This window comes from Cuculus canorus, chromosome 9 (assembly GCF_017976375.1).
Source record: "Cuculus canorus isolate bCucCan1 chromosome 9, bCucCan1.pri, whole genome shotgun sequence".
Classification (NCBI taxonomy): Eukaryota; Metazoa; Chordata; class Aves; order Cuculiformes; family Cuculidae; genus Cuculus; species Cuculus canorus.
The window spans coordinates 15,446,056-15,463,722 of NC_071409.1; the positions used below are offsets into that span (position 1 = coordinate 15,446,056).

The 17,667-nt window shown below is 61.1% G+C and overlaps 2 protein-coding genes across 5 annotated transcripts; one reads left to right on the top strand and one right to left on the bottom strand.

Moving 5' to 3' along the window:
* The first annotated feature begins 530 nt into the window (after nucleotides 1-530).
* Nucleotides 531-3,981, top strand: LOC104057859 (intestinal-type alkaline phosphatase). 2 transcript variants are annotated; one of them, XM_009559298.2, is made up of 11 exons: nucleotides 531-676; nucleotides 1,222-1,338; nucleotides 1,454-1,569; nucleotides 1,796-1,970; nucleotides 2,124-2,296; nucleotides 2,385-2,519; nucleotides 2,618-2,690; nucleotides 2,776-2,934; nucleotides 3,019-3,210; nucleotides 3,328-3,438; nucleotides 3,525-3,981. In XM_009559298.2, exons 1-11 carry the CDS (start codon nucleotides 607-609, stop codon nucleotides 3,785-3,787), a joined length of 1,584 nt encoding a protein of 527 aa, XP_009557593.2. In that variant the 5' UTR covers nucleotides 531-606; the 3' UTR covers nucleotides 3,788-3,981. The 2 variants fall into 2 exon arrangements, with proteins under 2 accessions (XP_009557593.2, XP_053930435.1); XM_054074460.1 differs by lacking the exon at nucleotides 531-676 and having other exon boundaries at nucleotides 1,010-1,338.
* A 101-nt stretch (nucleotides 3,982-4,082) lies between these two features.
* ECEL1 (endothelin converting enzyme like 1) lies at nucleotides 4,083-15,163 on the bottom strand. Of its 3 annotated transcripts, none has more exons than XM_054074449.1 (18): nucleotides 15,088-15,163; nucleotides 12,517-13,407; nucleotides 10,363-10,431; nucleotides 10,100-10,210; nucleotides 9,457-9,549; nucleotides 9,078-9,202; nucleotides 8,403-8,625; nucleotides 8,161-8,259; nucleotides 7,998-8,072; nucleotides 7,408-7,511; nucleotides 7,154-7,212; nucleotides 6,933-6,984; nucleotides 6,620-6,687; nucleotides 6,388-6,512; nucleotides 6,042-6,107; nucleotides 5,729-5,824; nucleotides 5,092-5,168; nucleotides 4,083-4,843 (listed from the first exon to the last, which is right to left on the bottom strand). In XM_054074449.1, exons 2-18 carry the CDS (start codon nucleotides 13,258-13,260, stop codon nucleotides 4,744-4,746), a joined length of 2,286 nt encoding a protein of 761 aa, XP_053930424.1. In that variant the 5' UTR covers nucleotides 13,261-13,407; nucleotides 15,088-15,163; the 3' UTR covers nucleotides 4,083-4,743. The 3 variants fall into 3 exon arrangements, with proteins under 3 accessions (XP_053930424.1, XP_053930422.1, XP_053930423.1); XM_054074447.1 differs by lacking the exon at nucleotides 15,088-15,163 and adding an exon at nucleotides 14,879-15,063; XM_054074448.1 differs by lacking the exon at nucleotides 15,088-15,163 and adding an exon at nucleotides 14,802-15,063.
* Nucleotides 15,164-17,667: the final 2,504 nt, after the last annotated feature.

Below are 17,667 nucleotides of genomic sequence, written 5' to 3' on the forward strand. Positions count from 1 at the left end.
CAGTTTCCCCAGGTGATCACAGCTCCTATTTCCTACCCTGGACCAGCACAGGAGGCATTGGGGTGAAGGAGATGGTGAAACGAGGGTGAGGGGAGGCCATGTCTCCCTCAGCTTTACCAGTTAGGGGCACAGTACACGAGGGTTGGTACCTTCCTGGCAGGGGCTGACCACGGAGCAAAGTTTTAATCCAAACCACTGGATTTTATTGCTGAAGAAAGTGCTGGGCAGAGAACAGGGCTGCTTGTTGTGTGAGTGACTCTGGGTGCTCCTGATACCTGTGTTATCCTGGGTCTGATGCTCAGCACAGCCGTTGCACACTGGGCCAGGGCATCTCCTCACCCGGCACCAACAATGCCTGCCAAGCAGTGCCCATCACCTCACCCCAAGTTCAACTATCACTCAGCAGTAATAAGGTGATGTGTCAAGGAGGTGCCTGCAGCCCATCCCCATGGCCTTTGTGCTGTCTGCCCAGCGGGAAGCCAGGCTATAAGAGAGGGGCTGAACCCCTCCGCGCACCCCACGAGGGCTGATCCTGGTCCAAAGTCCCTCCCCAGATCTGCTAGAGTTTCAGACACCACCAGGGGTGTTGGGCTAGTGGATCTCGCCATGCAGTTCCTGGCACCCTTCCCCCTCTGCCTGGGGCTCTGGGCAGGACTCAGCACCGCTGCCATCCCAGGTGAGGACAAGAATGGGGTCAGGTTCTCAGCTGGCTGCAGTGGGTGCTCAGGAAAGGGGGAAACCTGGCAGGGCAGCTGCCTGGCTAGGCACAGGGAGGACTTGGGGAGGGGACCAGGGGCTGCCTGTCTCTGCAAGGGTTAATGGGAGTTACATCTGCTATTCTGCTGACGGACTTTGAGACAGTTTTCCCCCTGTGGGGTCAGGTTCCTGCTTGCTTCTGGGCTTCGGGAAGTGGCTGTAACCTCCTCCCTTCCAAGGATGTGGCCTCATCCCACCTGCCAGATAGTTCCCCCGTCATTTCCCTTTTTGCAACCCCCTCGTTTCCTTCCCCAGAACCCCAGGCCAGGCAGTGGGTGCAGCCCGTGTGACCTCTCACCATCCCAAATAGCACCCTGACTCGCTCAGTCCATGTCAGAGAAGGCCCCAGGATGGGGAACGCCCAGAGGAGCAGGTACCCCAGGGGTGCAGGTACCCCAGGGGTGCGGGCTCCCCAGAGACGCAGGTGCTGGCAAGCTGGGACTGACAGGTGCTGTCCTGTCCCAGTGGAGGAGGAGGAGCCATCTTTCTGGAACAGGCAAGCGGCTGCAGCCATCGAGGCCGCTTTCAATATTCAGCCCAGGATAAGCGAAGCCAAAAACCTCATCCTCTTCCTTGGGGATGGTGAGTCGCGCTGACACGCTGGGCAGGCAGGCTGGCATCACTGCTGCCTCGTGGAGCTGGGTGCAGGGAGAGCACCCAGCCCAGAAGATAACTGGGATCCTCTCTTCTCACCCAGGATTTGGGATCCCCACCATCACAGCCACCCGCATCCTAAAGGGGCAGGAGCAGGGAAATCCGGGCCCTGAGACCCCACTCGCCCTGGATGCTTTCCCTTATGTAGCTCTTTCCAAGGTAAATTCCTGCCCCACTGGGCATGGGGCCAGGATGATGCCCACAGGGCTGCTGGCACAGAAGCACCCCAGGGATGAGCATATGGGGTGCATGGGTCCCTGCCCGTCTGACGCTTGCCCTACGGTGTACGAGTGAGCATGGCAAGAGGTGCTGGGGTTGGGAAGAACTCTGCTGGGTGCCTCTACCAATGACCGCACGCCCTGAGCCCAGTGCATGTCCTTGGCAGACATACAACGTGGACCGGCAGGTCCCCGACAGCGCAGGGACGGCCACAGCCTACCTCTGCGGAGTGAAGGGCAACTACAAGACGGTGGGGCTGAGTGCGGCTGCCCGCTATGAGCAGTGCAAGACCACTATGGGCAATGAGGTGATCTCAGTGCTGGAGAGAGCCCGCAAAGCTGGTAATGAGGGGCACAGGGTGTTGGGGCCGGGGCAGACTCTGCAGGGATAAGGGACATCAAGCCACAGGCTGCCCTCTTCAGGAGCATCCTAGGGCTCAATGGTGGGGGACCACACGTCACCCTTTGCGGGGTCTGGCGGGTGGGGGTTGGCAGGGAAGGCAGTGGGCATCGTGACGACGACGCGGGTGCAGCACGCATCCCCCTCGGGGGCATACGCCCATGTGGTGAGCCGCGACTGGTATGGAGATGCCAGCATGCCCCTGGATGCCCGCAACGAGGGCTGCAAGGACATCGCCTGGCAGCTGGTCCACAACGTTGACATCAACGTGAGTATCAGTGCATGGAGCAGGGAGGAGGGACGGGACCCCCTCACCAGGCGCCCTGCTAACACTGTGCCAATCTCATCCCCTCCAGGTCATCTTGGGGGGTGGTCGGAAATATATGACCCCCTTGGGGACACCGGACCCTGAGTATCCCACCAACAGCAGAGGGAACGGGACGCGTGAGGATGGATATAACCTCATCAACATGTGGCTGGACAAACGGCCGGTGAGTGATGGGGCGGAGAGATGGTCCTCTGCCCGCTACCCCTAGTCACCCATTGACACACCACCACCACCACCCCTTGCCATGGGATTTGCCTGCAGGGTGCCCGCTACGTCTGGAACAGGACAGAGATGCTGGCTGCTGCTGCTGACCCCAATGTGAATTACTTGATGGGTAACAAATGCCCCATGCGCTGGAACCCAACAGCCACTGGGACACATGCAGGAACTGAGTCTGTCCCTAATATGCCCCCTCCCAGGTCTCTTTGAACCTGCAGACATGAAGTACAGCCTGGTGCGTAACACCACCCTGGACCCATCGCTCACTGAGATGACAGAGGCGGCCATCACCATCCTGAGCAGGAACTCCAATGGCTTCTACCTCTTTGTGGAAGATAAGTTGGGACTTGTCTCCTGGGGTGGGCAAGATGGGGTTCCCAGTGTGGGTAAGGGTTAAGGGGGTTGACAGGGGTCCTCAGCCCCTTGTGGGTGTCCATCTGCAGGTGGTAGGATTGACCAAGGCCACCACGACGGTGAAGCCCATAAGGCACTGACGGAAGCAGTGGAGTTCGACCGGGCCATTGAGCGGGCAGGCAAACTGACAGACGAGGCGCAGACCCTCACTGTCGTCACTGCTGACCACTCACACGTCTTTTCTTTCGGTGGCTACACCCTGCGTGGCTCATCCATCTTCGGTAGGGCTCTGCCCACTTGCTAAGTGTGGGGCATGGCTCCAGGGTGCCCTGGCTGCAGCCAGAGGGGTGATATGGGGGTTTCTTGGCTGATCTTCCCCTCTACCGCCCCATTCCCAGGTCTGGCCCCCAGCAAAGCTGCTGACAAGAAGAGCTACACATCCATCCTCTATGGGAATGGGCCAGGCTACCCAGACCCTGAGCGACCCGACGTGGATGAAATCACAGCCAGTGAGGACAGAGGGGCTGCAGCCAGGTGATGGGATGGGTCTGGGTGCCACCGCTGCTCCTCTCACCCCCTTCTTGCCACTTCCTAGATCAGTACAACTACTTGCAGCAAGCGGCTGTGCCCCTCGACTCTGAGACCCATGGTGGTGAGGATGTGGCCATCCTGGCCAAGGGCCCCATGGCCCACCTCTTCCACGGGGTGCAGGAGCAGACCTACGTGGCCCACGTCATGGCCTATGCTGCCTGCCTCGAGCCCTATGTCAACTGCCGCCAGCGAGACTCTGCCCCCAGTGCCCGCGCCAGTGCCCTGGTCCTGCTCCTGCCCACCATCCTCCTGCCCCTCTTCCACTGACCCCACAGCACCCATGGGTGCTGCTGGACCATGTCCCCATCCGTCCCCCCGGCTACAGCATCCATAGGTGGATAGTGGTGGTTTTGATCATCCTTGGTCTGGACGCAGCAATTGTGGAGCATCAAATCCTGGGCACGGGGGAGTCCTACGCCACCCACAGTGTTAAATAAACGTGGGGTGTTATGTTGATTGGATAGGAATGTTAGCAGTGTGGGGGTTCCTGTGCCATGCAGGCAGGGCTGGTGGTGCTGCTTGCTGCTCCACATCCCTGTGCAGCCCCCAGCCATGGCCCCTTGCACCCGCCTGGCATATCCAATGCTTTATTGACCAGAAACAGCAATGAAAAATACAGTGGGCATCCAAGTCCCCGCACTCCCGGAGCAGGTTGGCATCACCCAGCCCCAGGCCCTGCTGTCTGTGCCCATTGCTGGCCAGGCTGATGTGGGGACAGGATGGGACTGGTATGAGGAGTGCTGGGAAGGGCACTGGTCAGGGTGTACTTTTGGCACAAGACAGCCCCACAGCATTTCTAGTTCACCCTCCCTGCCCCAGCCAGCAATGGCCTGACTGCGGTAGGGCTGGATGAAAGGTTTGGGGTGGATGGACAGAAGAGGGGGTACATGGGTGCTTGAGGGGTGTCCAGCATTGCTTGATTTCTCCATGGGGACTCCCCTCCCACAATTCACAGTGCAGGGGAAAGGAAGGGAGTGAGTGGATGGGTCAGGAGGCAGCTGCTTCTGAGCAGCACCTCATGCCACCCCAACTGGCTCCCCGCTGCGTCCACCCCTCTTGTGAGTGTCCGTCTTTGGGGGGTTACCCTCTTCATGTCACCCAGGGGTGCCCCCTTTGCCTGGAGAGTAGGAGGGGGAGATGGGCACAAAGGTGGGGTGGGCACAAAGTAACACATGGGCAGGGATGGGGACTGGGGGATGCCAGCCTGCCGAGGGGGATCAGCCTCACCACACCGAGCACTTGTGCGCTGGGTTCATAGGCGAGTTCTTGGGGCAGTGGAAAACCCGTCCAAACTCCTCAAATTGCGAGACGCTGCCCAGGACCCTGCCAGGAGAGGGGGGCAACTCAGAGCCTGTGCCCACCAGCCCCCCCTGCCCCATGCTGCTGCCATGCACCCTGCTTGGGGTACCCATTCACTCCAGCAGCACCCCATCTCCTGCCCCACAGATGAGCACTCAGAGACAGCTGATGCAAACACCCCAAAGGACACCCACAACCCACTTTGCATGGCACCAGCAGCCTTGGGGAAGGCTGACACCCACTGTGCCTCCCCATTTCAGGCGAACTGGTACCTGTAGTGCTCCGGGGCGTGCTTGTCCGTCAGCACCTGTAGGTAGATGGACTGGGATCGCCGCTTGATGCACCAGTTCTGTAGGGAGAAAGGACCCCGATGGTGAGACTGATGGGGCATCCTGCGTCCTGGCAGCCACAAGAACCCATGGGATGCTGGCACCCACCAGGGTATGACAGCCCTTCTAGCTGCTGGGTGTCTAGAACAGCGGTGCCCTGGTTGTGGTTGTTATTGTAGGGTCTCCTGGGAGCTCCATTGATGTGGCATAGGTCAGTTGGGAGAGCACAGTGGCATGTTTGTTATTGTAGGGTCTCCTGGGATTTGAGCTGCCTGGCTGTAGAGTCCTCCTAGAAGTTTGGGGTCACGTGCATTTTTTACTGTGGGGCCTCTGGAGGTGAGAGGGGACACATTTGATATTGCAGGGTGCCCCAAAATAGCAGGGCTGTGCAGGGTGCTCCTTGCAAGGATGAGCCCCATACCCTGAGCCCCCCTGACCTATTGATGGAGCTGGGCCCAGCTCCTGGCCATGGGCACCAGGTTCCCCAGAGCTCTCACCATGTCTCTCAGTACCACTGTTCCCATATAGGGTGACCCCTCACACCCCAGTGCGTGCACATGTGGGGGTAGCAAGGGCTCACCTGCGCAAAGGCGATGAAGAAAAGCTGGTCATGGGTGTATTTCAGGTGGTGCAGGGGATGCTCGGGGCCATGCTCCCTCACCCACTTCTGGTAGGCCTGGAGAACAAGGAATGCACTCAGCACAGTGTGGGTGCCCCTCAAATCACCTCCTCCCCAACCCCCCCAGCAACCAGCAAGCAGAATCATGCCTATTCCCCGATGCATGGAGCAAGGTGGGGATGGGCATTCTTCTGCCTACCCCGTGGGGGTGGCACCAGCAGCTGCGCCATGGCCCTGCCAGGGCCATGACACCCTAGGGTGGGGAGACACTTACATAGTAGGCGAGTTTAAGCCCCCCCATGTCAGCAATGTTCTCCCCCAATGTGTGTTTGCCATTCACCTGCCAAGAGAGGAATGAGATCAATAGAGATGCCCTCCTCAGCCAGATATCACCCCTTCCCCACCCTGGTACTGAGGCTGTGCCTCAGTTTCCCCCTACACACACACATCCAGGGCCCTTAAGCAGTCCCCAGATGAGATGGATGAGTTGTTGGGTCTCAGGGTTAGGCAGGCAGTGCCATGCTCTCCTGCGGGCACCCAGCCCCAGCAACAGAGCAGCAGGAACCCCACCACGAGGCAGCATGTGCTCAGGCATTGCCCGGCAAGCGAGGGGCTCTCACCCGCTGGTTGTAGACAGTGAAGTTATCGTAGAGGTTGACGATACACTGCGCCTTCTTCAGGAACTTACTGTACGACCGCTCCGTCCACCAGTGTACCAGGTTCCCATGCCGGTCATACTGTCCCCCTGCCGAGGCAATCGCCGCCACCAGTCACACCAAGAGCCCAAGGCGTCCTGCTTACCACCCTGCCCAGCTGCCCTCTGCCCCAAGCGTGGCGTGGGGTGTCACTCACCCCAGTCATCGTAGCCATGGGTCAACTCATGCCCAATTATGGTACCAATCCCACCATAGTTCAGAGACCTGTTGAGAGGAGGGTACAGTGCTGGCAGAGGTGATGTGATCCCAGGACCTGGTAACCCCATGCCCTGCCCTGGCACCTCCCAGCCATGCTCCTGTCCCCAGTTCCATCCCCTGCCCTGGCATTCCCCCAGCCATGCCCCTGTTCCCAATCTCATACCCTGCCCTGGCACCCCTTGATGATGCCCCTCTTCTCAGTCTCTGCCCCTGCCCTGGCACCCCCAGCCATCTCCCAGCCCCACACTCACTGTGGGAACTCAGGGTCGTACAGGGTGGGCTGCAGGATGCCAGCAGGGAACACTGAGGACATAGGAGAGCATTGCAGTTGAAGAGGGCAGAGGCGCCCTGCCCCATGCCCACCCACAGCACCATCTGGCACCAGGGGACCCTGCGCCTTGATCTCCACCCTGGGCCCTCCCCACAGTCCCACCCCAAGGGTCTGAGTCTGAGGGGCCAGACGATGCCTCACCCATCTGGTTCTTGTTGGGCAGGTAGTAGGCGTTCAGTGCCTGGGGAGGCAGCAGCCACCTGCAAGGAGAGACAGTGGTGCCAGGCTGCCAGGGAATGGAAAGGCACAGCTGGAGGGACAGGTGGGCATTCATGGCTTTCCCTGTGCCCTCCAGCTTACACCCTGGTGGGGGGCAACCAGCCACAGGAGCAGGGGTCATTGATGGGGTCATGCTGTGTCCCCCTGCGCTCCCCCCATGTCAAGGGGATACCCACGCTGACTTGTCCACCTCCTGCCGGATCTTCTTCACTGAGAGCCTGATGCCGAAGGCAATGCTGTTGAGGATATTCTTGAAGTAGGTCTTCTCATCCACCTCGAACTAGGGGGGCACAGCCATGTCACAGAGTACACCATCCCCAAGTGCCAGCCCCAAGAGTGTGGGGAGCAGAGCAGAGTCCTCCCACCCTTGTGAGCCTTGGGGACCAAGGTTGTGGTGTGGTCATGGACTGGATGTGGCACAAGTGTATCATCAAATCCCATGCTGTGTGACCACATGGGCGACTGCGTCTCTGTCATCTCCATGGGGTCTCTAGGCCACAGAGGGCTAGGAGCACCCTAGCCTTTCCTGAGGACAGGGCTGAACTTGCTGGGGAGGGGAGGGTGTGCAGTGTGGGGAAGGGGAGGTTGTCCCAGGTCCCAGACACTAGGCACTGCCTGTGTGATGTGAGTGGCAGGCACAATGAGCTACCAGGAGGTGGCTTGTTTTGGGGTGACATCTCCCCATCCTGATCTCTGCAGTCCTTAAGGTAGCGGTGGAACCACTTTTCCCCCTCCCTGTGTCCATGCCCCCATGTAGCCTCCTTACCTCATACTCCTTGTCGATGGCCTCTGGCTTCAGCAGGAAATCGGGGTACCCAATCATCACCATCATGTACCGGAGCTACAGGCAAAGTGAGCAGCAGGGTCAGGCCTCCAGCCCATGGGCCATGGCAGGGCCAAGAGCAATGGTCCACACTGAAGCCCACTACCTTGGCCCTGGCTGCTCTCCGTGTCTCCTCATCCATCCAGTCCAGCTCATCCAGGCGCTGGTCCAAGATGTATTTGATGTCCTCTACCAGCTGCTGCACCTATGGTGGGTCATGGGCACTGCCGCGGTGTGCCGGTCATCACCCCACCAGACAGCCCTCATGGGGTGTCAGGTGGAGGTGGCCACTTTGGCAAGGGGCAGGAGGGACACGGTGGCTCTGTGCCTACAGACAGTGTCACCTACCTTGGCCTTGCTGGCAGAGGAGAAGTGCTCCTCAACGAAGAGGGCACCCAGGGCCATGCCGAAGTGCTTGTTGGCCTGGCTCAGGCAGATCTTGCCTGGCTCAAGCTGCTTCTCATTGCCCTCCATCTCCTTGGAGAGCTCGTGGATGGCATCACGGAAGGGAGTGGAGAGGTGCTCACTCAGCACCACCACGATGCGCCACAGCATGTAGTTGTGAAGGATCCTGGTGATGGGGAGCAGGATCACGCCTGCCCCACTGGGCACATCCCCAGGCAAGTGTGGACGATGGGAACATATGCCATGTGTGGACATCCCTGCTCAGGGACCAGACAGGCCACAGGGGTGGCCATGTCCTGTTGGGGCACAGGAACAGGATGGCACCACATCCCTCCCTGCTGTGTGATGAGTCTGGCGATTTCTAACATAGGGAGAGGGGATCAGCAGGTGGCCAGGGATGACCCAGGTGTTGTGGGACTCATGACAGTGCCTTCTCCCAGGAGCCTTCCCAGGGTCCCCATGCCCAGCCTAACCTCCCCAGGATGGAGGTGGCAGAGGGGCAGGTGACCAGCCACAGCTGGTCTATACCTTGTGCCCACCCCCATGCCCACTCCCGTTGCCAATCTGCCGCCAGGTTGGGAAAGGTGCCGGGGCATAGGGGGTGCCAGCCCCCCTCACCTGCTAGGTGTCACGCGGATGAGGTCAGACACCTTGTGCATGTAGTCGGTGGCCAGCAGCACCACCTCCTCCTCCTCTGAGAAGTTGTCATGGAAGATGCGGTCCAGCAAGCGCTTCCACTTGAGCTGCCAGTTTGAGCACCATTAGGTGGGCACAGGGACAACTCTCTTTGTCCCTCTGGAGGGAAGTCCCTCCAGGCTTTCCATCCTCCCACCACCCTGAGAAGTGCAGGGTGTTTTCATTACCCTCAAGTGGATTTATCTCGGGGGGAGGGGGGTGTGAGACCAGCAAGAGCATGGAGCAGTGGGACAGGGATAAATGAGGGGCACAAGGCAGATGGGGAACACAGGGTGACAGGCTGGGCACTGGCTGTACTCACTGTAGGGGTGATGCGCTGCAGCTCACCCAGCGTCACTTTGTGGTACATACCGCTGACATCCCTCCGCATGTCATCGTATTCAGACACTGTGATCTGCACAGGGTGGGCATGGCTGTCACCATTCTGCTGCCTGCCTTTGGGGTGCCACAGGGATGGGACACAGCCGTGGGGCAAGGGGGGCTGCTGAGCCACAACCTTCCCTGCTTGCTGCCCCAGAAACCTTTTGCTGCCTTAAAGGCTGGGCTGGGATTCCACAGGGAGTTGGACTGTCCAGGGGGTGGGCATAGGGCTCCCCCAGGGTTGGAATTAATGTCCCCAAGAGCCAAGCATGGAGTTCTCAAGGGTCTGGAGTGTGTTCCCAAGGGCTGAACATACTCCCCAAGGGCTGGAGTGGTTGTCCCAGGGGCTGGGATTTGGGGTTCCCTTGATGTTGGTGTGTTGAGGATCTGCCAAAGTGTCCTCAAAAGGCTGAAATCCTTGAGGACCAGGCATGAAAGTCCCCAAGGACTGCGAGTGGAGGTTCCCAAGGGGATTGATATGATGTCCCTAAGGACCAGGCACGGAGGTACCAAAAGATCTGGGACTGGGGTGCCCAAGGGCTGGGCAGGGGCACACCGAAGCCCAAGACAGGCATCCTCCTCACATTGGCAAGATGCTGCTCCAGCTGCAGGATCTCCTGGGCCTTCTGTTCCACGTGCTCAGCCCCCAGGAGGGTGAGCAGCCGTTCCATGAACACCCGGTATGCAGCCAGGATCTGTGTCAAGGGAAGGGACACTGAGTGCCACCCAACAGGTACCCTGTCCCCAGCACTGCCAAAAGCAGGGTGGCCTCCACCTGCCATCTGTGATGGGTGCTAGTGTCACTCCTGGAGTCCTCATGCCTGCGGCATCGGTGGCCCCCTCTCACCTTCTCACTCTCTTCATCCTGCCCCAGGTAGAGAGTCCGTTCGGGCAGTGTCAGCCCATCCTGGTCAATCTGGGGATAGATGGGGGCAATAGGTGAGCAAAGGGAGGAGGGGCTGTGCTGGGCAAGTGCACCCCCAGCCTCCCCTGGCAAGGCACCTCCTGCCTCCGCCATACTGCAGGATGGGCTGTGGTGTGGCAGCATGATCAGCCCTGGGCATGGGTAAGTCCCGTGCCTCAGTTTCGCTCCAGCCTGAGGCTGCCAGAGCTGCAGTGGGCAATGGGATGGGAGTGCTGAGCACATGGCAGGCCCTTGCTCCATGGCCTGACTTGTGCGGCCCGCACAGACTGTCCCATGCCTGTCCCACTGTTGGCCCCACAGCTGCCCTACAGCTTGCCCTGCTCCTGCGCTTCAGCCTGCCCCATGGGGAGCCGCAGGGATGAGCCACACTGCAGGGATGAGCCACTGCACCCAGCCCTCCTGCACACGCATGCACACACAGTCACACACACACTCACATGGAGGCACACAGACAAACACACACACTCATTCCCCTGCTGTCCTGCAGGCACAAACACAGCCTCTACCATACATGCACATACTCAGGCTTGAGTGTCTCCTGAACACACTTGCATATATGTGTACACCCCCCACATTACACAGATCATAGCACATGTGCACACGCTGACGCGCCCTCATCCCCTCACACCCCTCTGCACACACCGTGTTACACCCCTCCATGTGCACACACGCACACCCCCTTTCTCTCTGGCTCAGGCCTTGAGCTGTTTCTCACCCCACCAGCCCCCTGCCCAGGCACCCAGCGCAGCGCTGACCCCCACCCACAGCACCCACAGCCTTTCTCCCCTACCCACAGCACCCACAGCCTTTCTCCCCCACCCACAGCACCCACAGCCTTTCTCCCCTACCCACAGCACCCACAGCCTTTCTCCCCCACCCACAGCACCCACAGCCTTTCTCCCCCACCCATCACCCCCCACTTTGGTTTCCTGCACAGGCGCTGCCGCGTCCCTGGGTCCCCCCAGCTGCTACATGCGTGTGCACACGCTGCTCCCCCCGCCCCCTCACACCCCCTGTCACACTCACACCCATTGCACACACACACACACAAAGCACTGACACAGCCCGACTGTCACCCCCTCCTCCCCCCGCGCCCCCCCTGTCACCCCCGTGTCCAGCTGCACCCCCGCCCCGTTCCCTGTGACACACGCTCCCTCTAGTGTGCGCACGGCGGTGCCAGCGCGGCCCCGCTGCTCCGGCACTCACTCACTCACATTCGCACTCACTCACACACTCACTCACCTCCCAGCCCCTCAGTCTCCCAAGGAACAATGCAGCTTATCCACTGTGTCCCCCGCAGTGCTCCCGCCATCCCAAACATCTCATCCTCACCACACCATTGCCATGCCCACCAGCCCCCCACACACACACACACTGTGCACACCCCCATGCTCCCTCCACTCCCACCACTGTGTTCCCACTGCTGTGCCATCCCCATGGCTCTCCTATGCCCACCATGGTGCTCCCAACATGTCATTGCTATGCCACCACCATACTCCCACACCCACCAAGGGTGCTTGAGGCTTGGCCACCCAGACAAAGTCCACCCATGTCCTGTTGGTACCACAAGGCAAGGGACATGGGCTGGCAGAGGCAGGGAAGCCTGACAAAGCCGCGGGCAAATGCCCTGGCACCCTGATCTAGTGCTGTGGGGCTGGCAGGCATTCCCCTGGAGCTGCCTAGGGTTTGCCCTCTCCGGAGGGCAGCCAGGATGCCAAGGTGAGGAGTTTGGCTGCCAGCACACTGGAGACCCTGATGCCCCACTTAGCTGTCCCCAGAACCCAGGTAGGCAGCACCGCCTCCCTCCTTATGTCCCACTGCCCGTTTCCCCAACCCAGTCCTGAAGGTGCCACCCTCACGCTAGGGCAGCCTGACACAGCAATCCCACGGTAAGGAGATGTGGATGTCTCCAAGGATGGCGGCTGTCCCCAGCCCGGCCAGCTGCTGCAGCCAAGCCCACACACTGGGCAGATGCGCAGTGCCACCACAAGGAGGACAGTGGCACCAGGTGTGGTTGTCACTGGTGCAGGTGGATGGCTGGGATGGGGGGCAGCCCCAGGGACAGGGTGCCCTCACCCGGATGACGTAGCGGGAAGTGTTCCTCTCATCCAGGCTGACGGTGAGGGAGAAGAGCACGGCAGCACTGTAAACCCCCTGCGTCTTGTAGAGCAGCTCGTTGAGGTCCCCACGGCCCGGGGTGGCATCCCAGCCACCACACTCCCCAATCACCTCCAGCATAGGCCGTGGGCCCAGCCGGTCAATCTCAGTTCGGTCCAGGCACGAGCGGAAAAAGTCCTTGACCTTCCTCTCAGCTGAGCCAGGGGCTCGGCGCCGCACGGGGCGACTGAGCAGCGCCTGCAGCTTGGCCTCATTCTGCTCAGCAATGGCCCCGATGGTGCCATACACCAGCTTGTCCTCAGGGATACCATGTCGTCGGAGCCAGCCACCACAGGCGAAGGAGTAGAAGTCCTGGCAGGGGTCAATGGTGGCATCCATGTTGGCACTAAGGAAGCGGGACGCTCGCAGGAAGGCCTTCTTCTCCTGGCACCCCTCCAGGCAGTAGCTGTCCCTTTCAGACGCCAGGTACTTGAGGACCAACATGCATGTCAAGATGACGCAGAGCCCCGCAGCAAACACCAGCCCTGAGAGCAGGCAGACCTCCCGGCGGCTCCAGCGTGGCAGCCCCCCGCGACGTTTCTTAGCCCCAGTGCCCAGCTGGAGGGCAAAGCCATTGGGCAGGGTGCCACTCTGGTACTTGCTCACATACTTCACCTCCTGAAACTCGTCGTAGTGGGCTGTCAATGAGTAAGTCTTCTCCATGGCCAAGGATGGGGGTCCTCGTGGGCAGCTCAGGTGTGGAGGGGCTCAAGGCAGGTGGGGGACAAGCTCAAGCACCCCACAGTTCATGCTGGAGGCATGCCCACTGCAGGGAGTTGGTGAAGGGTGCCCAGGTGAGTCAGGAAGCTCCTGGAAAAGGCAAAGGAGTTGATTGAGGGGTGTTTGGGGAGGAGCAAGAGAAGAGTGGGTTGCTTCTTGCCATCATGGTTGCCTGTGCTGCCATCCCTGCCTGTGTGCCCTGGTGGGGGCTGTGAATTGTCTCATGGCTGTCCCTTCTGCTAACCCCTCTAGAGATGGGGCAGGGTCCTGTCTGCACAATCACAGGAGGGTTTCAACCCCTGGCACAGCTCCATCCCACACACCTCCCGTCCATTCAGCACATCTGGCGAGAGCATCCACTCTGGATGAGTGTTTGAAGTGGTCTGGTGAGCCCATCCTCACACCAGCCATGAGAATCCTTGCCTCCTCAGGGGATACCGGGCTGCCAGTCCCTCTGGGTGGGGTACAGAGGGGAGATGAGCAGCTTGGGGAAGAGGGGCTTTGGGGAGATTTGAGGGCTTTGGGAAGATTGGAGGGGGAGGCATTGGGTTGAGGTGTTGCAGGTTGGGTCAGGGTGTGTGGCCCTGCGCCGGGTGCATTGCACTGCACCATGGTGTGGCATTGCTTTGTGTTGGGTTGGGTCGCGGTGCGCTGTGTTGCATTGCGTTGTGTCAAATTGTGGTGCGCCGTATGATGTTTGTGCAAAGTTAATTCCAGTCTGGGGGGAGCCCTGGACCCCATGGACATCTCATAGCATTCCCTCCCTCCATTTTCCCACCCATCCACCGGACACCTCTCTGCTGGCTGGTGCTCGAAGGGCAGAGGAGTCTGTCAGGGACGCCGTACAGGGGAGCAGGGGTTCTGCCCATGGGGAAATGAGGGAGGCTTAGATGGATTTGGGGGAGGAACATCTTCAAAAGGAGACCTCAGTCCTTGCTCGGTGCAGAATGGCATCAGGATTTGCAGGTGGGGGAGGACATGCTGGGGACAAAGAGCTGCCTGGGAGGTGGCTGGTATCCCTGTGGCGGGGTCCCTCCAAGCCCTGCTCTCCCGCTTCCCTCCGCAACTTGGGCAAAGTTGTGCCCGGCGCCGCAGCCCGGCGGTGCCCGTGCCGGGAAGCTGCCACTGCCACCGACGGAAAGTTCGCGGTGCCGGCGGCGGGGCGCGGGGAAAGCGGGGGGTGCCCGGGATGCTCGGGGTATGGCAGCCTGCATGCTGCCCGGGATGCTCGAGGGATGCTGCCCGAGATGCTCGGGAGGTGCTTGCCGGGGTGATGCCTGTGGTGCTCGGGGGATGCTCGAGGGATGCTCGGGAAGTGGTCTCCGGGATGATGCCCGGGATACTAGGGGGATGCTGGCGAGGTGCTCGCCGCCAGGCTCGGGGAGAGCTCCCCGGCGCTGCTCACCGAGGCACTGGGGGGATGCTAGGGGGATGTTCCCCGCGATGCCGCCCGGGATGTTCGCGGCTGCTCGGGGGTCGCTCACCGCTCGCTCGCCGAGACACTTCGGGGATGCTCCCGGAATGCTCGGAGGGTCGCCTCCCGGGATGCTCGGGGTCTCACCTGCTCGGGCTCGTGGGATCCGTGCGGGCTGCCCGGCGCTGCCCGTCCGGCTGCGCGCCCCGCGCCGCGGCTGGCGGAGCGGCGGGGCCGGAGGGAGGCAGCGGGGCGGGGAGGGGGTGGCGTCTCCAGCCCGGCTCTCCCGCAGGCCAGGCTCCATTAACGAGATTATTATGCAAATGGAGCAGCCCCGTGCCACCCGTCAGCCTTACCTCATCCCCGCCGGCGGGGAGGCAAGGCAGGGGGGTCCCGGCACCGGGCTGGCAGCGCCGCTCTGCCCGGTGTCCCCCGTCCGGGGACCCTGTCGCCGCCCCCTGGAGGGGCACGGGGGGCACCCGGTGCCAGGCGCATCCCGGCGGCTCCGCATCCCCCGCCGTGCCCGGCGCCCGTCCCGTCCTGCCGGGTGGGCTGCGAAGGGGCAGGGCGGTGGGAGGGCAGGGAACGGAGCCCGGGAGGCTCCGAGCGAGGGAGCGGGCACGGGGGGCGGCGGCGGGGGGGCCTTGGGGAGGGGGCCGTGCACTCAGACACACACGCACACACGCGGAGGTCCGGGAATATTAAACTGCATTGCAGATAAATCCCCAACATAAATATCGTGAGCCGCTCTGCCACGGGGGGGCCCAGCAAGCAGATTTATAGCCCAGCAATTCCCAGTGCCCGTGGCGCCCCCGCCCCGCCCGGCCGTCCCGCTGCCACGCTCGGGGCGCCCCGACATCCGCACCCCGAGCTGGCACAGCCCTGGGTGCTTGGGGGGCGGGAACCGGCGTCTCCCCGGGTGCTGTGCCATACACGGCATGGGATCCTGCTTGGCGTGGGGACCCTGCTTGGCGTGGGACGGGTGGTTCAGCTGGAGTGAGACCCACTGGCTTGTCCAGCGGGCACAGCCCTCACTGCACCCTCCTGTGCCGGGGTGCTGGACACAGCCCAGGCAAGGTGCCTCCTGCAGCACCGAGACATGCAACAGCCCAGGCAGCAGCACACATGTGCATCCCATGGACACCCATGCACACCAGCACGCATCAGTACACGCACACACATACGAAGATGCGCTGCCATCCATGTCCTGTTACAAGTGCCCTCTGGCACGCTCACACGCACTCAGAAGTTGCAGCAAAGCTTTCCTGGGGCACACACCAAGGCAAAGGGGATCTGTGAATACCACCAGGAGATGCTCCCAGCTTGGGCACCCCAACCAGCCAAGCACCACCAACCCCAGCAGGGTGTAAGTGCACCCAGACTCAGGCTGCTTTGTGGGTGGGCGTACGATGCTCAGCCCTGCTGCTCACCAAGGGGGCTGGCTGGAGGGTGAGGGCACGGCGCTCTGTACCACCACACCAGCCTCTGCATTCCTCTGCTTACCCAGCCCCAAGACTGGCTTGGCACCTTGGTGGGAGCATGATGGATGCTCACCGGAGGGGAGGGGGAGGGGGGCTGGCATTATTAATAGCCCTGGGTATTGCTCCAACAGGGCTGTAAAAATTAAAGGCGTGTGGATATAAAATAATGGATAAATCTGAGTCGGCCGCAAAGCGCTGCGGCGTCCCACAGCAGTTGGCATCTCAAAAAGCTGGGGTATGACAAGCACGAGGCAGATACCAGTGTGTGGATACAGGTGGGTCAGGCAGTATCTGTGCCTACTCCTGAGTGCTCTCCCCTCAGAAAAATCTCCATCAAGTGCCTCAAGGGCCTGCACGGGCAATGCCAACCTGTGGAGCTGGTGCTGTGAGGCAAGACGGTGCTCCTGAAACCAGGCTGGAGAGAAAAGGGATTGTCTGCAGACAGGGCTAGGGGGTAGGCCATTTGCTCCAGAGTGCCCATAAGTGCTGCCCAGTCCATGCACCCCCAGCAGGCAGGATCTGTGCCGTAGTGCCTATACTGCTGGGTATGACCAGACTGGGGTCGCCCTGCGGGTCTTGTCCATTCTGCGGCCCATGGCTCCAGCGTCAAGCAGGTACCAGGGCAGCACTTGTTTTGCCAGCCCCACTCCACCGTGCCCATCCCACGGGCCACCCTGCTAGCATCCTCATTTTCCCCGAGATTAGCTACAGCGCGGGAGCCTCCGCGCACCACCAGCAGGTGACAAATAAGATTTTTCCACTCTCCCGAGCACCCGGCATGGGTCTGTCATTGAAAACGCAAAGCAGCACAGTGCCAACCTCTGATGCTCTCCCCTCCACCAGCCCCTCGGTGCTGAACACCCACACTATCACTATTGGACTCCCCCACTCCACCCACTGCTCCCCCTTGGCAGTGCCAGGGTGCAGGGCATGGTGCCCTCATGCCCAGTGGGGCAGATTCCCGGGTGGTACTTAGAAGGGTTTTAGTTTGGGGATATCAGCCTGGGCGGGCAACATGGCCTTGCAGCGGCCTTTGGGTCCACCCATGTGCCTGGCACTGCGGATGGGAGACAGGCAGGACAGTGCATGGGGGTCCCCGCCACGCTGGGTACGTGCACCCCACCAGCACCTGCCTGCCTCCAGGGAGGGTGCCTAGCTCTAGGATGGGCACACGGTGGGCTCATCCTGGTGGTCGGGGGTGAGAGTTTCTCTCTCACAGGAAACATTTGGCCCAAGAAGTGCCTGCTGGGGTGGACATCACCCCACAAATCCCACCCCAAGGGATCCTATCCCTACTACCCAAAGTGGGAAGGACAGGAGCACTCCAGCCCACAGATGGGTGCGTTCATGCAGCATCTACAACCCTCACCCATGGATCCCACCTTCCCAAAGCCCTCAGTCCTCTCCAACCCCAACCCTAAGCACCCCGTTGCCCACTGTGCCTCCAGCCCAAAG